The 19,223-nt window shown below is 47.0% G+C and overlaps 3 protein-coding genes across 7 annotated transcripts; 2 read left to right on the top strand and 1 right to left on the bottom strand.

The window, feature by feature from the left end:
• On the top strand, nucleotides 1-5,226 carry eif2s3 (eukaryotic translation initiation factor 2, subunit 3 gamma). The gene is made up of 13 exons (XM_035142037.1): nucleotides 1-192; nucleotides 284-394; nucleotides 1,354-1,417; nucleotides 1,515-1,642; nucleotides 1,766-1,887; nucleotides 2,012-2,106; nucleotides 2,208-2,366; nucleotides 2,858-2,992; nucleotides 3,082-3,176; nucleotides 3,675-3,819; nucleotides 4,039-4,208; nucleotides 4,370-4,542; nucleotides 4,772-5,226. Exons 2-13 carry the CDS (start codon nucleotides 326-328, stop codon nucleotides 4,833-4,835), a joined length of 1,419 nt encoding a protein of 472 aa, XP_034997928.1. The 5' UTR covers nucleotides 1-192; nucleotides 284-325; the 3' UTR covers nucleotides 4,836-5,226.
• A 780-nt stretch (nucleotides 5,227-6,006) lies between these two features.
• lrrc31 (leucine rich repeat containing 31) lies at nucleotides 6,007-11,781 on the top strand. 2 transcript variants are annotated; one of them, XM_035142035.2, is made up of 10 exons: nucleotides 6,007-6,323; nucleotides 7,306-7,479; nucleotides 7,880-8,014; nucleotides 8,344-8,511; nucleotides 8,681-8,845; nucleotides 8,973-9,152; nucleotides 9,231-9,398; nucleotides 9,493-9,657; nucleotides 9,948-10,103; nucleotides 10,234-11,781. In XM_035142035.2, exons 1-10 carry the CDS (start codon nucleotides 6,311-6,313, stop codon nucleotides 10,605-10,607), a joined length of 1,698 nt encoding a protein of 565 aa, XP_034997926.2. In that variant the 5' UTR covers nucleotides 6,007-6,310; the 3' UTR covers nucleotides 10,608-11,781. The 2 variants fall into 2 exon arrangements, with proteins under 2 accessions (XP_034997926.2, XP_047193821.1); XM_047337865.1 differs by having other exon boundaries at nucleotides 8,973-9,398.
• A 415-nt stretch (nucleotides 11,782-12,196) lies between these two features.
• LOC118098324 (myoneurin) lies at nucleotides 12,197-19,157 on the bottom strand. 4 transcript variants are annotated; one of them, XM_035142013.2, is made up of 9 exons: nucleotides 19,084-19,157; nucleotides 18,461-18,517; nucleotides 17,655-17,931; nucleotides 16,532-17,544; nucleotides 15,680-15,839; nucleotides 15,134-15,312; nucleotides 14,881-14,973; nucleotides 14,622-14,747; nucleotides 12,197-14,390 (listed from the first exon to the last, which is right to left on the bottom strand). In XM_035142013.2, exons 1-9 carry the CDS (start codon nucleotides 19,091-19,093, stop codon nucleotides 13,990-13,992), a joined length of 2,316 nt encoding a protein of 771 aa, XP_034997904.1. In that variant the 5' UTR covers nucleotides 19,094-19,157; the 3' UTR covers nucleotides 12,197-13,989. The 4 variants fall into 4 exon arrangements, with proteins under 4 accessions (XP_034997904.1, XP_034997905.1, XP_034997907.1 ...); XM_035142014.2 differs by having other exon boundaries at nucleotides 17,655-17,928; XM_035142016.2 differs by lacking the exon at nucleotides 19,084-19,157 and adding an exon at nucleotides 18,618-19,073.
• Between the last annotated feature and the right edge of the window lie 66 nt (nucleotides 19,158-19,223).

The following is a 19,223-nucleotide window of genomic DNA, read 5'->3' as shown; positions in this document are numbered from 1 at the left end:
TTGTTTGATATTGAATGATACACATTTGTTACCAGAACACAATCGACTGCGGTTTGTGGAGATTTAACTCGTTCGCTTCTCCAGTGGACATCAGTTGCATCAGCCGCCATGGAAGGACCCCGCCGCGTCGCCCACGCGAGTTTCAAACCGGAGGATACACTTTAAATACGCGTCCTGTGCTAGAAATATTCGGTAAGTTACAAATACGAGAAAATGCCAAACCAACATGTATTTAATAACTGACCACAGGAAAAGATAAATAACGTATTCCCCTCTTGGTCAGGCATTCGCCGCAGCGGCCTTCTTCATTCCCTTTCCATTCAAGATGGCGGGTGACGAGTCTGGAACAACGCTGGGTCAGCCTCATCTGGCCAAACAAGACCTCTCGGCTCTGGTGAGTGCTCGGTCCGTCGCGTTACACCGGGCCGCTGTACCGCCGGTGTCCGCCGGTGTCCGTCGGTGAAGCGGCCTCCTCAAAGATCGCGGTGCTTCGCGGTAACAGTCGCCGCCGCCAGCCGGCACATGACGCCAGGCCCGGCGCGGGGAGAGCGAGAGAGAGGGGGGGGAGAGAGAGAGCCGCTTCACCTTTATTCATATTAATAAGTGAACATGTGGAGGTTATCAGCGACGTCTTTCCTCCGCTGCTTCTTCTTCTTTAGCTTCAATCGCGAAGTTCAACTAAAATCCGGACAAATGTCATTGAGTTGTCGTGATGGATCATATCTGTGTTTACAGGCTTTTGTCTGCAACCACAAAGATATTCATACAAACAGCTACACGTGGTCACATGTGTGGTACAGAGTGTGTACTTTATACACACCTTTCACTGTATAGACATGGGAAGGATGATGGCACCAGCAGGTGACAACAACGGGATATACAAGTGTCTTCCTCTTCCTGCTCCTTTTCCTATCACGAGACCAATTTGTATTGTTTTGTAAAATGTTTTTTACTAATACGGACGAATAAAACCTGTTTCGTTATTTAATGAGTTGTGTAACTTCATCATGTTCGTGTACTTGCTTTTAGTTACATGTTTTATCAACTGGGAAATACTCAGAGCAACAACAGCCACATCAGATCAGTCGCCCGTTTGCCAAATTAAATATTTTCAGCTGAATATATGAACCGTCAGTGAGAGCATGAAAACGTCACCGCCTCTGTTTAAACGCAGGATGTTTGAGAGATGTCCAGTTATTATTCGGGGGGGGGACAGTCGATGTGCTGCTCCTCCTCTCATTCATCCCTGGGATCACACAGGACGGAGCAGTGCTCTGCTCAAAGGGACAACCTGTTCAATTCCACGTGGTTTCTCAGTGTGATTACCATCTAATGTGTGTAATTGTTTTCCAGAATGTGTCCACCCTGACACCCCTGTCTCCAGAGATCATCAGCAGACAGGCCACCATCAATATCGGTAATGAAATCTGTCCCTGGCTTTGATTTGTATTTGAATCACGCTGCAATCACCAGCTCCCTTCATAAAGACTGTGTTTGGACTCCCCTCCGTCCAGGTACCATCGGTCATGTGGCCCATGGAAAGTCCACAGTGGTGAAGGCCATCTCTGGTGTTCACACTGTCAGGTTCAAGAATGAGCTGGAGAGGAACATCACCATCAAGTTAGGATACGCTAACGCTAAGGTAAGCAAGCAACTGGGCTGTTTCTGTCAACTTGGCCTCTGCTGCATTGTCTCTGTTTAAATGCTAAAGACTCAACCCTCGTGAAGAGAAGCTGATAATCACTTTACTTTTTACTTGTCCTAGATCTATAAACTAGATGACCCCAGCTGCCCCAGGCCAGAGTGCTACAGGTCGTGCGGCAGCAGCACTCCAGATGAGTTTCCCACAGACCTCCCCAGCACCAAGGGCAACTTCAAACTGGTCAGGTAAGACTGGAGAGGGAGGATGGTCTCGTCCAAGAAGCTGTTGTTTCAGCTACGCCTCAATTTGTCATTTAAAAATCTGTAAAATATTGATCCATCGATGGGATTTTTTTCTTTTTTCTCCCAGACATGTGTCATTTGTGGACTGTCCTGGTCATGACATTTTGATGGCGACTATGTTGAACGGAGCAGCTGTCATGGATGCAGCCCTCCTGCTGATTGGTAAGCGTCTGATTAAACCTCCAAGACGACCAACTGTTGTGCTATTAACTCCCAGTTTTGTTGGAAGTCCTCTGAGTGTTGCTCCTCTCACTTTCTGCCAGCGGGTAACGAGTCGTGTCCTCAGCCCCAGACGTCAGAGCACCTGGCAGCCATAGAGATCATGAAGCTGAAGCACATCCTCATCCTGCAGAACAAGATCGACCTGGTGAAGGAGAGTCAGGCCAAAGAGCAGTACGAGCAGATCCTCGCCTTCGTACAGGGTGAGTCCAAACAAGCCCACACTGGACATTATGGGAATGTTCTGGATCTTCTCCTGCAGCCTCCTGGTAAAATGTGTGTAACATGTCAGAGTGAGTCCATGTGAGGACACAGCAGGACAATGTGTGGAAGCTTCCCAGAGAGCGAGTGGACGTGTTGATGAGGTTTCTAACACGTGACGGACGTGAAACTGGAAGAACACAAACATCTCAGGATGAAGAAGAGGAGCCGTACACGTAGAAGACGAAGACGTCCACTTGGAAACACGTGGAGGTTCCAGATCTTTTGGTGCTGAGGGCCGACGCCACAGCAGAGTTTATACGTCATGTCCCGCCTCCTGCTGCTCTACAGGCTCCGCCCCTCGCCTGGATGTTCCCCACATGTTCCTGTTTGAACGAGTCGGACCCGACAACCTGCTGCTGCTGCTTCTCATGTGAGAGACAAAGTCGAGAAGTCACTGACACCTTATGTTATGTGTAACGTTGTCCTGCAGGCACCGTGGCAGAGGGAGCTCCCATCATTCCCATCTCGGCCCAGCTGAAGTACAACATCGAGGTGGTTTGTGAGTACATCGTCAAAAAGATCCCAGTGCCCATCAGAGACTTCACGTCCGAGCCCAGACTCATCGGTGAGAAACCCTCACACGTTCCGGTTTTGGATCATGTTTTAATCCCAGCCTTTTGGTGTCTGTTCAAACGGTCGTTTTCCATATTTCAGTCATCAGATCCTTTGATGTGAACAAACCCGGCTGTGAAGTTGATGACCTGAAAGGTGGCGTGGCAGGAGGAAGTATCCTCAAGGGCGTGCTCAAGGTGAGGATCTAGAAGGAAGAGAGGTTAAACTCACAAACATCAGTTCAGTAACAACCCGCAAATTAGACCGTTAACAAGAAGGAAACATGCAAGTTTATTTTATATTTTAAGAAGTGGATTTGTTAATTGATTTCTGTTATGAATTCCTACAGAGATGTTGTGTATGGTTGCCAGGTAACATCAGCCGATATGAGCCTTTCACAGACTTCTAGGTTTCAGCGTTTGTTTCTCGATGTGCGCCAATTTGAACGTCAGATTTTTTAAATCTCAATTCAAGTTCTACGTATTTTTTTGTATCTGTGTTTTCTTTTTATTTACAGTTATTTCTAATAGAGTTCCGGTTAAACTTTAAAATATCAAGTCTTGAGATATTAGCAAATCTCGATGGTTCCTTGTACAGAATTCAGAGCCGATGTACTTTTGGACTTTAGTGTTTTGTCATCCACGGTTTGAGTCGTTCTTTCTCCAAACTGTGGTCCTGCTCTGTGCGACCTCCAGGTGGGGCAGGAGATCGAGGTGCGACCAGGTATCGTGTCCAAAGACCAGGAAGGAAAACTGATGTGCAAACCCATCTTCTCCAAGATCGTCTCTCTGTTCGCCGAGCACAATGACCTCCAGTACGCTGCACCCGGGGGCCTGATCGGTACGTCCACGCCGACCCGGTTCAGCCTCGGGTCGGTGAATGTATTGTTATAGTAACAGTGGGTCGGATCCTGCAGTCAGAGGACGTCCTGCACTTTTTCAAATCCAGCAAACTGTTAAAACTGCAACAGAATGGGAGGTCGTTTCCTGGGGATGCTGCTGTTAGAATCTTATCTTGAAGAGCCTCACGTGAAGTTGTATAATACGTGTCTATGTGCAGGTGTGGGCACAAAGATCGACCCGACGCTGTGCCGTGCCGATCGTATGGTGGGTCAGGTGCTCGGTGCCGTCGGAGCGCTGCCAGAGATCTTTACCGAGCTGGAGATCTCCTATTTCCTGCTCAGGAGGCTGCTGGGAGTCCGCACAGAGGGAGACAAGAAGGCTGCCAAGGTGAGACGTCAGGTGTCAGTAGTGATGTTTAAGGTCTGAAATAACGTCAGCGTTCAGACACTTAGAATGTTTTGGTTGTGTCGAGGTGAAAAGTGGAAATCAACCAGGAGCCAGTGATTTCTTTTGTGATGACGTCCTTTCGTATCTTTGTGCCCCTGCAGGTCCAGAAGCTGTCTAAGAACGAAGTGCTGATGGTGAACATCGGCTCATTGTCGACAGGCGGCCGCGTCAGCGCGGTCAAGGCCGATCTGGCCAAGATCGTCCTCACCAACCCCGTCTGCACAGAAGTGGGAGAGAAGATCGCTCTGAGTCGACGAGTGGAGAAACACTGGCGGTAAGCATCAGGGCGCCTGTTACAACATGCAGAGAGAGACCAAAGCTGTCGCTCAGGAAAAGTAGCTTCGTTTTTCTCTAATGCCAAAACTAAACAAACCCAGAAACTTTACTACGTCTCCATTACGACAAATATTAATGGCTGCAGGGATGTTTTGTGAATCTAGTGTAAACCTTCTCCATCACACTCAGTGTTGTCTAACCAGACGTCTCCTCTTCTCTCCTGTCAGTCTGATTGGTTGGGGGCAGATCAGAAGGGGCGTGACCATCACACCCACAGTGGACGATGACTGAGGAGAACGAACCGGGACGTCGGCCTAACGCTCCCGTCAGCAGGACAACAACCATCTCCCTCTTCTTGGCTTTTCTTTTTGGTTTTAGTTTTTCCCCACACGGAGGAAGGGAACAGAGTAGGACATGTCGGTGGTTTAAAGACGCCTCCTCGCTCTGCTCTTCTTTCTCTGCAGACACGCGAGAGCCTCAGATTAGGTTCCTGCCGTCAGTGAGCTGTTGACTCTGCAGATGAAGGAGGACAGAGGAGGAGACGAGGCGCTTTAGACTGGTCACAATGCTCCAGAGGAGGTTCAGCTGCAGCCACGTTCAGAGTGAACCCGAGTTTATTCAGTGCACAGATGTTCCTGTACTGTCCACAGATTCCACTCTAATAAAACACATTTGGAAGAAATGTCAGTATTTTTGGTTTCATTCATGTTACAAGACGTCCCTGCAGCGATCAGGGTCAGGAGGACTGTTATGTGTGATCAGGGCAAAAATCTCCTCAATTAATTATGTTTCACTGGAATTCTTTTTTGCATCTGAAAGATTTTTGGCAGCTTTTTGCCTTTTTTAAATGGTGAAATACTGTAAAAGAAGTCTGTTCACTGAAAAGTCAGAAAATTGAATGGAAACTGAATGTTCTTCAAGATTTTAATGTGGAAAACAATTATTTAAGTAAATAGAAAATGTGATTGTTCAGTGACAGATTTATTTATTAGACACAGAAATTCAGTTTCATTAAGATCGATGTTTTTTTTCTAAATACATGAAAAAATATATATCGGTAAAGCAAATTTTTGACTGCACCCGTCCGGTTGGTCGTTCAGGTCGTGGACTGATTTAGTTTTTGAGAGACTGGTTGTGACCATTTGCTTTGTGATGACTTCATCTGTTTAAAAGATGAAGAGCTAAACGTCCTCCAGATGGTTTTCAGATCTCATTAATAAATACATCCTCCACTGACACTGGGACAGTCGGGTGTATTTAGTTCATTTGAAAACATTTTCACTTGCATTTATTTTGAAAATGCATTTAATGATCGAATTGTAAAATATAATGGTGTCAAAGGAACATATTGTTATAAGGTACATGTATTTGTTTTAACAGTAATAAAAACCAAGGAGGCTTTACACACACACACACACACACACACACAATGAAGATGATTTACTGAAGGTGTTGACGCACTTCCGGGATGATCCACCTGACGAGCACGAGACGAGACGTCACCAGGTGACACGAGTCCAGATTTAACTACAGACGGTCTATATGTAGATGTGACTACAGACGGTCTATATGTAGATGTGACTACAGACGGTCTATATGTAGATGTGACTACAGACGGTCTATATGTAGATGTGACTACAGACGGTCTATATGTAGATGTGACTACAGACGGTCTATATGTAGATGTGACTACAGACTAGATACCAGTTGAAGGACCGACAGAGGGGTTCTCCTCCGGATCTCCTCGCTCAGGTGTTTACCGCCTCATGGATTCTGCAGGTGAGACGAGCTCCGTGAATCAGAACCAACACAGCAGGTTTTTTCTCCAGTTCCGTTTTGGATCAAACAATAATCAATATTCACATCCTGACTTTGTGTTAACTTCTAAAAAGTCTATTCAATCGTTGAACCTGTTAAATCACTTTCATCTTCCTTGTAAATCAATTATTAGAATGAAACTTTAAACATTCATGTGTTACGTTAAATACTGAATGTTTGTTTCAAGACATGAAACAACAACGATTATATATTTCTATTCATATAGAGGACAAAGAAACGACAAGTATGAATAAATGAGTAACATTAAATAAATAGCATAAATGTAGAAATATAGAAATGAAATCTAAAAATGCAATAATGAATAAATAAATAAATGTAGAAATGGTCTACTTAGACTTAAAACAATCCAATTTCTATAAACTTTAACACCATGTAAATGTGTAAGTGCAAATTATTCCTAATAGAAAACATTGATACACATTGACAGATGACTTTCTAATACATTTTTTTATTTTACATCTTTTTATATATGTAATAATTGAATTTGGCTTTATTGTGTTTCTTTAAATTGTCTTTATCCTGTTTTATCTTTCTTGTGGCACATTTAACCAAATTCCTTCTCTTTTACTTTTGTTTCATTCTTTTCTGACCTGCAGTGAAATGACCTTCATGTTCATATCTCAGTGGTTTGCTGAGAATCTTTGTCTCCACCATTAAAGGAGAAGACACAAACAAGCACTGATTCCCACTGACAAGTCACTTATTGGACTTTGGACACATTTCATCTTCAGAATACTTTCATGTGCAAAAGCATAAAAGTCCTTTTAATTCTAAGGATAAATATGAATGAATGAATAAATAGCTTTTGTAACAAATTAACAGTGGAATCAAAGACATTTTAAGGTTAGAATGATGCTTTGGGTTTATAGTGAGTTCAGTTATTGGTAAAACCTCTTGACTTGTTTTCTGTGTCATCGGTCAGATGGTCAGCGTGGGCGTGACGCTCCGAGACGTTCCCCTCTCGACATCATCATGAGTCAGATACGCCGGAAACGCACGGCCTCAGACAGGAAGCCGCTGGGACGCTTCCTGTCCCGGACGGGGATTCCTGAGGACGGGGAGTCGGAGGGGAGGGAGGAGAGAGCACAGAGCTCAGGTGGGTTTCTTCACATGAGACCTTTTCCTTTTCCTGAGACTGTCACAGCACAGATTGGCTGGAAAATATCTTCTACTACGTCCAAACATTTGTTTCATATGAACCTGAACAAAAACGAGTTCCTTGAGTTGTGAGAAGAAAAGAGTAAAAGGAGGGAAATGCCCAGAAAGCCATCCAGCTAAAGCATAAAGGAAATGGACGTCTACCAAGATTTCTGTCTTTCCTAAAAATCTGTCACTTTCCTCCACAGCGGCTCAGAAAGAAGCAGAAATGCCCTACGATCAAAAATAACTGTGTGTGTGTGTGTGTGTGTGTGTGTGTGTGTGTGTGTGTGTGTGTGTGTGTGTGTGTGTGTGTGTGTGTGTGTGTGTGTGTGTGTGTGTGTGTGTGTGTCTCTCAGGTGCAGCAGAGGACGAGCGAGACGTCAGCTGGGGTCGAGTGTGTGTTTTCCTGCAGAGGCTCGGGAAGAAAGCCGACAGCAGGAGCCTGAGTCTGGCTCACTGTGATGTGACCGCTACAGACCTGCTGGAGCTAGGTACACACACACACACACACACACACACACACACACACACACACACACACACACGTCGACTCGAGGCCTCAGTGTGCGTTTAGAGCTGCAACGTCCCAGGTTCACTGAGACCTAAGTTGCATGAATCACTGTGTTTCCTGAAAATGTTTTAAAAGCATTAAAGGCACTTGAACAACTTTATAACCGAGAGCGGAGCCGGAGTCGCAAAGTTTGTTTTACGAGACAAAAGGTTCCAAAGAGGTAAGAAGAATGAAACGTGCTGCTCCAGGTTCTGTGCAGCTTCTGTGCACACTGTCATGTGATGGGTTTTTCACGTGTGTCCTCCTCAGCGACGTTGCTCCAGTTCCTGCCTCAGCTGGAGGAGATGGACGTTTCCTGGAACGAGCTGATTGGTGGATGTCTGCACGCGCTGACCTCTCACCTCCATCATGTGGGCGGGATCAGGACGCTGAGGCTCTGCAGCTGCAGGCTGAACGCTGATGATGTCACTGCACTGGGTGGGACCCTCCAGGATTTCCAGTATTATCTTTACTACATTAGAAAGAGACATTTTGACTTGAAGACATGTGAAGAGTTTCCTCTCAGGTTCTTCGGTGTCTGTCAGAATGATGTGAAACCCCGAGTGCAGCTTTAACTCAGGGTAAACCCGACGCTGTGGTTCTGCAGGTGAAGCTCTCGGCTGCGTCCCACACTTGGAGGTCCTGGATTTGTCCTGGAACGGAGGTGTCGGAGGCGGAGGGTTGCAAGGCCTCCTGGGTAAAGTTTACCCACCACTGAGGGAGATTCGCCTGGTTTCCTGTCAGCTCTCTGCAGCTGATGCTACTGCACTGGGTAAGAAACCAACCTGTTAACACATTTATAAGAACGGAAAGATGGACCGTTTCAAATAGACATTTCCCATACTGCCACGGAGGCACAGCCTTCATGGTCTCTGTGTGTTGTGGTTGTTTGTCCTCAGGGGGGGTACTGTCCTCTCTGCCCAGACTCTCGGTGCTGGACGTCTCCTGTAACCCTCATCTCTCGCAGGACGGCGGCGGCGGCTTCAGCGACCTGGCCGCCTCCCTCTCTCACGCCACCTCCCTCACCACACTTCGACTGCAGGCCTGCGGTCTGTCGACGGACGGCCTCGACGCTCTGGGTAGGAGATCTACTCTTGGGGTTTACTGTCAGCAGAGTGTATTTGAGGTGATAACAGGTCGCCCCCTCTGTCCTGCAGGTGGTTCGCTCCGCTACCTCCCCTCAATGCGAGAGATGGACCTGTCCTGTAACAAGGGTCTCTCTGGAGGACTGGACCACCTCACCTTCCACCTGGCTCACCTCACACACCTGGAGAGCCTCGACCTTCACCTGTGCTGTCTCACACACACTGACCTGGAGGCCCTCAGTACGTTAGTGTGTGTGTGCACGTCTGTGTGTGTGTGTGTGTGTGTGTGTGTGTGTGTGCACGCAGCAGCAGTCATGTGACTCCTTGTTTTCAGTCCAGGTGCTCCCCTCTCTGACGGCGCTCACAGAGCTCAACGTGTCGTCCAATAAGGAGGCAGGGGCTTCGGTTCACGCGCTGGTCTCCGCCCTCCCTCTGACACAGATGAAGCGTCTGCCGCTCAACAGCTGCAGCCTCAGTGAGGAGTCATTCACTGCTCTGGGTACAAATATACTACTGATACTAAGATTACTACCAGTACTCCTCCTAGTACTGCTGCTGTGGTGTAGCTGCTACTTCAGTCGGGCAGCTGTAGTTCTTCAACACTCACAACTCGGCTGCTCTGGCTCACGGTTCTTTTCTCACATCGTCGTGTCCCGTGTGATCTCATGAATTCTGTGTAATATCAATATTGGTTCAATAAGAGCTAATGTTGTAATTGTCTCATGACTGTGGCTCCAGGGTAAACGTGTGTAGTTCTTCTGACCTGGAGGAGTTGTGTGTGTGCCTCAGCTCTGGCTGTGCCCTTCCTCCGCACTGTGGATGTTTCCTGGTGCAAAGTGGTCGGCGGTCGCGTGGCTCTGCTTCTTGACGCTCTGCAGCCGTCGGTCGTCCTGGAGCTTCGTCTCAGCAGCTGTGACCTCTCCACCGACGACCTGCGTCACTTAGGTAACAGTCCAACAATCACTGTTGTATTTTTAACTGCAAAGAGTAAAAACGTCTTGTTATCAGGGAGATAATGAAGATAAATGTCATGCGAGTGATGACTTCTCAGTAACGCCCCGTGTGTCTGGCGCAGCTGTGGTCTGCAGACGTGGTTGTATGTCGTCTCTACTGGTGCTGGATCTCTCCTACAACGGTTCGGTGGGCGACGACGGCTGGTCCGCCCTGTTTGAAGCCGGAGGCCTGGGCTCGCTGGAGGATGTCGACCTTAGCCTACGACCTTCGACCTCGGCCTCCTGCTCGGCCTGGCTGCCGGCGCTGCACCGCGCTCTGCCTCGACTGCCGGCGCTGACCCGGCTGGCCATGCAGCGATGGACGATGGGCTCCCGGGAGCGACAGCAGCTGTGCCACAGCGCGAGGAAACGAAATGTCCTGCTGGAGCGGGATCCGGACTTTAAAGACGCAGCTTCATCATGTCAGACGACCAATCAGGAGAGTCCAGAGGAGTAGGGACCTTGTAGAGAATGCAGCTGATCTGACGTCATATGTCACTGAGGAAATTCATCTCATTTATCACACCTGGAAGATTTCAACAGAGCATTAAAGTAAATATCGTAAACTTTGTGATCCCAACTGATTATTCTTACAACACAGAGAAATGTGGATCTGATGCATGTGTCTTCTCAGGTCTGGAAAATATTACAAATCATTTTCAGGCGTTTTTTCGTTTAGAAACTTTTTAGAAACTTTCTTGGCAAAGTTAGAATCCACAGCTACGGCTGAACTGACAGATACTTTGACTACAAATCAAAGTATTGGAGAAATGTTTTCATTGGCAAGAAGTCGTCCTTAAAGTACTTAGTAAAAGTATTTAGTTTTATGACAGCTGCAGAATAACAACGCGTGGAGAACATTTCATTGGTTCATCCGGTTCTTCCTGGTGGACTGCTCACGTCCTCATCGAGCACACGTCCTCATCGAGCTCACGTCCTCATCGAGCTCACGTCCTCATCGAGCACACGTCCTCATCGAGCTCACGTCCTCATCGAGCACACGTCCTCATCGAGCTCACGTCCTCATCGAGCTCACGTCCTCATCGAGCACACGTCCTCATCGAGCTCACGTCCTCATCGAGCACACGTCCTCATCGAGCACACGTCCTCATCGAGCTCACGTCCTCATCGAGCACACGTCCTCATCGAGCTCACGTCCTCATCGAGCACGCCCCCTGCGTCCTTCTACGAGCTTAAATCAGTTTTTAAGTGTAATTGGTTTGAAATCATTCATTTGAACAACACATATGATTTTAGGTCAGGATCATGCTTTTATGAGTTTAATCTGTGCATTAAAGATTAAATTGTAAACATGAAGCTGGATCTCAGGGTGAAGATTTTCATCTTTGATAAAGAATTCAGTTTATTGTTCAGAAGATTATCCAACTAATCTATATCTCTGCAAATGTTTAGAAATGAACCCGAATCTTTGATTTTGATATTTGACAGTGAAAGTGTGATAACACGTTCTGAAGATGAGAATTATAACATTAACTTCATTATAAACATCATTCTGGGTACTTTCCACATCCATGAATGCAGAATGAAAACACCCACAGGATTTTATATGAATTTAAATAATATATCAAAACTTGACATCTGTCCAAATGAACTTTTCAATGATCTACAAACTTTTCTCGTTTCTTTTCTCCTTTATGTTAAATATATATTTGTTACTGTTTGTCTTAACTTTTAATTTCTGGTTATTTCAGTTCGTGGTTATCGACTCACTGTGACTCCGTCGTTTTCTCTAAAACTTCAACATGCGTTTTAATTTTTTAAATCAGATTTTCACCTGAAATATCGTATTTGAAAGTTTCTGCTGTAAGTTAATGTTCAGTTACATTTAAACCATCATATCAAGCACCTTAGCAGCATCAGTTGGTTTTTACTTTTATACTGAAATCAAAGTTAGTAAAAGCATTTTGTTTCCACGAAGATGAGAATTTGAATGAACAGACAGGATTCAGAAAACCCACAGTAATAATAATAAAGTATATAAGCATAGTTTAGTAAAACAGAAATAAATTCAATAAGTAACAAGTCTCATTTTTTGTCACATCCACTGAGACAAAACACTTTGTGTTTCATTTTATTTTCCTGTCTTGTTGTACAGCTTTAATACAGTAGTGAAGGTGTGATTTTCTGTACAAGTGATGCAGACGTTTGATCCAAAAATAAAATGAAATAAAACCATTAAACAAGCAAACAGCTAAGTTCAAGTTGACAGAAAAACTGTGACGCATTTGTTAAACTTGAAGCACAAACATTTCTGCTAAAACCTGAAACAGTTGCTTTAAAAAGCAAACACTAACTTAAGTAAAGGACACTGAAGCAAAAACGCTGGTTTGCATTAACAGAGCAGTGTTCACATGTCAGACACTCAGGTGACGTGTGGTCAGTAAAGGAATTACTAGGCTCCTGCTAACTACAGACATATCTATGAAAACAATGTCAAACTTGTTTTGTCTGTTCCATTACACATCAACATTTAGATCTGATTAATATTTTCTGTTAGTAGCTCATCTGGAACTGAGCTGTAAAATGAAAGTAACTCCAGCCACACATCTGTCCAGGAAGACGTTTCTCTTAAAGTCGTGACATTTCAGTGAAGTTGGAGGAAACCGTCGAGCAGATATTGGATCCTTGCAGGGACGTCACTCCGATGTCACACGACACGGCTCTAACGAGGAGGGCTTTAGAGTTTGAAGAACATTTCCGCCTCTTAGCAGATTGTATTGATTAAACTCAGGAACCTTAAACTCTTCTTCTCAACCACTGTGAGAGATGCACAGATTAGATTCTGAAATGATCCCGACCCCTGAACTCTGGGTGATCTTTCACACATTTCTAAAATCTGTAAACCTCTTTAAATAAAACGAGCGAAATAGAGGAGATGACCAGAAGACTCTGGATAATCTCCTGAAATTATCTAGAGGGGCTGTATGTGAGAAAACAAATGTCCGAGTCATGTACGTCTGGAAACATAACCAAGTTGAAATGATTATGAACAAAATAGGACAATCGATTAATTGTTTAGGGGGAGATTTGAGGAGGTCACCTACGTTCTAAGAGAAACTGGGATTTAATGGAAAGAAAATAACCTGCAGATTACTTGAGATGTTCCAATCTGTGAAAACACCGGCAGCACCAGGATCTAAACGTGGAGTTCCGGTCGCTTTCTTTTGGATTTCCTGTTTTAATTGACAATGTGACTTTTCCTCCTCGTGGAGATGTTGTTTGAGTTAGTGACAGACTCAAGAGAACAGCTTTCCTCTTCTTCACAGCTCAGGTCTTACATGCGTAGCTTATGCCAACGTTTTTAAAAGTAATACATATAAATAAAACTGAGATGTGAAGTTGCCGTTTGAATAGAAGCCGTCAGACGATCAGACGACGGTTTATCCAGATTAATTAAACCACTTTATTATAAATCGGCTTTAATCCGTCCCTGAACAAGGAGCCTCCGCACACACCTGCAGCTCAGCACAGAAAGTTGAACGTAAACCAGGATTTCTACGAAGTTTGTTTATAACAGATTGAATTTTTACCTCCTGATCGTCTGACTGCTCGTTTTCTACCATGTTCCGCAATCCCAGTTTTCTTTCAAGGTAAATTAGTTTGTTTCCTGACAGAGACGAGACGATGAACAAAACTATAAAAATAAGACCCGAGTTGTAAAACCCCACTTTTCTCCTTCACTACCATGTGACCCAATGCCCGTGAAAGCCTGTTTTAGGGGATACAACACTGAACTCGAGCCTGGACTGCGACGCTGACGATTGTGGCTTGCGTGTTAAAAAGAGAAACGTTCCACCACAGTGAGCTCCGACTCGGCCTCACTGCTGGGGAGGGTTGTTTTCGGTGTCCACCGTCCTGATGATGACGATCTGCTCCAGACTCTGGGCAGGGGAGGGTGGTGGCCGCAGCTGCTCCACCAGAGCGTGGAGGGTGTCCGAGTTGATGGTCTGCTCCTGGTCAGCATCGAAGGTCACCTGGTCAGCGGCGGCCACAGGGGGGTCAGCGGGCTCCGACTTTAAGCTCTGGATGATGGCGGCTGCGACGTCGACCGACTCAGTGTTGGTGGTGACCTCTGTGGATGAAGACGGGGCTTTGGGGCTGGGGGTGGCTGGCTCAGGGTTGGGCGGCTCTCCTTCGGATATGGACACCAAACCTTTGTTTTCCTGGGAAAGTTTGTTCTGGACGAAGGCCATAGGATGACTGGAGGCCAGGAGGACGACTGCTCAAACACACACACGTGAACACTAAGTGAGAAGCGGAACCTGACACAATCTTTTCTTTCTGTAACTAATGACATGAAAACAGTAAGACACAGAATGCTTCGCTCAGTTTAAGATCACGGCACAGCACGAGGATTTGCCTGCTTTGTGTCTCGTCCGTTTGAAATGAGTTAAACACTAAATCATCTTCATGGTGGGTCACAAACACACGAAGCCTAGTCGCTGCTCACCAGCTCTGGCTCTCTCCTTGTGTTGCCGCACTTCGTCAGCGTGAGCCTTCTCCTGGTGTTTGATCATGTTCTTCACACTGGCAAATCGGTTTCCACACAGAAGACACTGCACGCCGCTGCTCCCCTCTGGAAAACACACACAGCCACATTAAATCACACTTTCATCCTCCACTGTGTTGGCCGTCTTCATTTATATTTAATGTCAGCCGACAAAGAAAACTACAAAGTGTTAGTTCTGGACGAGGTTCTGGAAACTCACCTGGGTGATGTCGTCGAATATGTTTCTTTAAGTCAGAAGACGTCGCAAAACGCGCGTCACACTTTGGCGTCGGACACTTGTACGGAGTCTCACCTGAAACGGAAACACATCCGCACACGTTACAGACAATGTTCAGGAGAAGCACGACAGGTGCTGGGAAGGAAACTGAAACAGCTGTGCAGTGAAACCCATCTCAGCTGCAGCCCGTCGTTCACTCGCCTCCGGGTTAATAAACGCAGTGAAGCCGTCTCACCTGTGTGTTTTCTAGCGTGTGAGATGAGAGAAGAGGAAACGGAGAACGACATGCCACAGCGATCACACTGGTACGGTTTCTCGCCGGTGTGTCGTCGTTTGTGATACGTCAGGGTGCTGGACTGAGCGAAGGCCTGGCCACAGATGTCGCACACGTATGGTTTCTCCCCGCTGTGCAGTCTGTAGGAGACACACAAACACAAAATCACTGTTTCAATTGATCATCTAACTCACTCATCAAGTAGAAAAAACTAATATCAACCAGGTACAGATTCTCCAAATATGAGGGTTTACTGCTTTTTTCTCTAGAACATCACAAAACTGAATTTGTTGTGTTTTGACCGATGGGCTGAACAAAAGCAGACATTTCAAATTGTCTCCACGGTGGCAGAGAACTGGCCTTTCCTGTGATTGACTAAAGAACAAAGAATGCTCAGCGTCTCAAATGAAAAACCTCTGAATCAGGGAACGCTGCGTCTGCAAACTTCGATCACGCTCCAGAATCAACAGTCTGGGTGTAAACGTTCAGCGAAGGCAGCTCTGGTACCTGATGTGTATTTTGTAGTTGGACGAGGTAGCAAACTTGAAACCGCAGCGCTCGCAGGTGAAAGGCTTCTCCTCTCCGTGGTGCATCCGACGATGTGCCACCAGCTGGCACTTCTGAGCAAAGCACTTGTCGCAGTCGGAGCAACTGAACGGCTTCTCTCCTGCAACGAGCACCAGAAAGAGAGGGAGGAGGAATTTAGTCACAAGAAAAACAACCGCCGCTCGTCCCGTCGGTTTATCGGCGCCGCGTCGGCACTAAAGCGTTTTGAGTCGTCCACACAAACTGCGTTTTGTGTTTGGGAAACAATGATGTCACAGTTTAGTTCATGCAGGCCCACTGTTGCTTTGTGTATTGAGCATGCAGCAGAAACAATGGCAGCTATTTACTGGTTTCTCTACGTTCGGGCAGCACAGTTAACCTCTAACTAACTTCTGTGGTATGTGACAGATCGCTGATGTGGACTTTATTGCCACCTACTGGCCCGGCATGCTTGTTTGAGCGTTTGTAGAGATAGTTTGTAAAACAAAAGGTTTGTGCGGACGGGGATTCATCTAAAAAATATCTGTAGCAGTGTAGACGAGGCAAGTGTCGATATTCATTTAATTGCAGATTTCTTCAGTTTCCAGTGACTTGAAATGTCTGTTAAACAAATCAGTTTCCAAAAGTCGTCACATGAAGACACCAGAGGATTATTTGACAAATCTTTCCATGTTTATGACTGAGATGATTAATTATTAAAATAGTTACTGATCATTTAAAGGAAAAATCCTTTGAGCTCTGACGGACAGTTTTCTCGACGATAATTATTTCCTGACTCAATAAGTGGGATATTATCATTTGTAGGTCGCTCACCTGTGTGTATGCGCAGGTGGGTTTTCAGCTGTGTGGCTTGTCTGAACTTTTTCGAGCAGAAGATGCAGACGAACGGCTTCAGGCCCTTGTGGATCTTCTCGTGTCGGTGCAGGCTGCTCGCGTCTTTAAACAGTTTGTTGCACTCGGTGCACGACAGCATCATCTCGTCCGTTTCTGACGGATCCTGTTCCCCGATCTCACCCTCCTCATCACCAAAATCATCAATGTCATCATCAGCTCCCAGCGAGCCACTCTCCTCTTCTTCATCCTCTTCATCCTCCTCCTCCTCTTCCTCCCCCTCCTCCTCCTCCTCAGCCCTCCTCCTGCCGCGGCCTCTGCCCCTCCCTCTGCCCCTCCCCCTCCCGCGGCCTCGTCCTCTCCGTCCCTCGCCGCTGCTCAGTCGAGGCTTCTTGGCCGGAGACTCTTCCTCCTGCGAGGGGCTCCAGTCCGCAGAGGTGTCTCCAAAGTCCTTCACACTCGTGTCAGAATCTTCTAAAAACGGATCTTCTCTTAAAGAAACTCCTCTTCCTCTCCCCCTGCCGCGTCCCCTGCCCCTTCCTCTCCCCCTCCCCCTGCCTCTCCCTCTGTAGCTCTGGGTTTTGGGGGTGCCATCAGCCGAGCTGCTTGCCTCCGTCTGCTCCCCACTTAAACGCTTAGGGCGTCCTCTTTTCCGGCCCTGTCCACGTCCCGCGGCCTTGGGCGTCGTGGGAGTGTACTCTTCATCACTTTTGTTTCTCTCTTCCTCGTCCAAATCTTTTGCCTCTTCGTCCGGCTCTTTGCCATTCTTCCCCGCCTCATTCCACCCCCCTGTAGCGGAGACGATTGACAGGGGAACTGGGGAGCTGGGGCTTCCAGGAGAGCCTGGACTGGGAGGAGAGAGACCAGTTTCTTTATCTGCCTCTGATTGGGACGTTTCGCCCAGCTCGGACCAGTGGGGGGTTTCCTCCAGATACTTTGTGGCCTCGGGCATTCCCAGGAACACAGCAGCTTGTCGTACAGCTGCTTGTCTGGTGCTGAAACCACGGAGAAACACTTTGTTCAGTACATGAGCTGAAAGAATATCAAGTTTCATCTGAATTCTCGTTAAAAATGACACCGCAGCTCAGATTAAAATGAGCTCTACCTGCTGAGGTTCATCTGTCCAGTGTAGATATACTCCAACAGCTTCTCCAGAGCGTAGCGGCTGACCTTGTCAGGGTCCAAGGTCGTGACATCTTGACCTTTCGCAGCCTGGGAGGAGAAGTACTTGCTGAACGCAGCCAGGATGTTGCGGTGGGCTCTGAACTCCACATCTCTCACCATTATGGTTATGTCGCACAAAAAGTCCATCTCCCGCTGCTGATGTAGACGCTGCAAGAGCATCTTCCCATGATTGGTGACATGAGTCATCGCTGCTGCTGCTGGATAACAACAGAGAAAGTCAACGTTCACGTCAGCCAGAGGTTTATAAACAGGAACTTTCTGTGTGTCCTCTGTGTGTCCTCAGGGAGAGACACAGACCTGCAGCTTCTACACATTTCAAATACAAAACACTGCATTGTTTCAACAGGAAAACACCTTGTTATAAATTCCCCACAGTTCAATGTTACGTTTTGTTTTATTTAACGAGGACAAAAAGTTAATTGAGACAATTGAGAAACTCAAACGAGCCACTTTTTGAATTTATGCCCGAAAAATGATGAGAATGATTCATGACTGTGCAGCTCTGGAGACAGACACGTGTTCAGGCTGTGCAGGTGGTCAGAGCTGAGGTCACTGAGGGACTGGGTTCTACATGTTAAACAACACTACGACAGTTTGTTGACATCTCCCACTTGGTGTTACACACACATAACACAGCTGTGTGATGAAGACCGGATAGTTTGATGGAATCTGAATGAAACATAAAGCTGGGATTGTGAAAACTTAGAAAGATTGAGATGAACTTACTCTCAGTAGAGTAAGTGATCCTGAGAATGTGTGCCACAGCTTCCTGCTCATGTGTTTCTGTTGGGAATCGAACACAGACAGGGGGGTGAGAACAGGGACACAGCCACAGTCTGATTGAAGATTCACCATGAAACAAACATCGGTGACAAACACGAACCACACGGCCCCGACGAGGATTCACACGAGCGGCGGTTTTGGAAAATAAGAGCTCCCGCCCGCTTCCTGAACAGGCCCCGCCGAGCGGCTAATGCTAACAGCGGCGGCTCGCCCGGGTCCCGGGGGCGGCTGCTGGAGGCGGGGGGCTCCCGGCAGGTTCCCGGGCACTACGTGGAGCCCTGGGGCCGCATGGGGAGCAGGCACAGCCCCGCGGAGTCTACCGGGAGCAGCCGGTCGGTGCGGCGGAAGCTAACCGTGTCCGCGGTGGTGAAAAGCGCGGAAAACCGTGTGCTCTTATTTCGAAGGTTCGACGCTTTGTGCCGGCGGGGTCGAGCCAAGTTGGCACAAAATGGTGGAAACGTTTATTTCACACGCGAGCAGCGCAAACGCGTCACTTTCCGCCTGGAAGCGTGAAAATAAATTCACCGGTTTGATTCCGAGCGACGTAAATAAAAGAAGAAAAGTACCTGCGGACATCCGCTGCTGCCATTAGCCGTGACGTCACGGCTCTCGCGAGAGTTCGTGCGAAGAGGAGTTCAAGATGAACACCGCCCCGCCGGGACGGAGCACCGCAGCTCCGGGGGATAACCATCACTGGGTTTGGGTC

Source organism: Hippoglossus stenolepis, chromosome 19 (genome assembly GCF_022539355.2).
Source record: "Hippoglossus stenolepis isolate QCI-W04-F060 chromosome 19, HSTE1.2, whole genome shotgun sequence".
Lineage (NCBI taxonomy): Eukaryota > Metazoa > Chordata > Actinopteri > Pleuronectiformes > Pleuronectidae > Hippoglossus > Hippoglossus stenolepis.
This window is presented reverse-complemented; position numbering and strand designations above follow the sequence as displayed.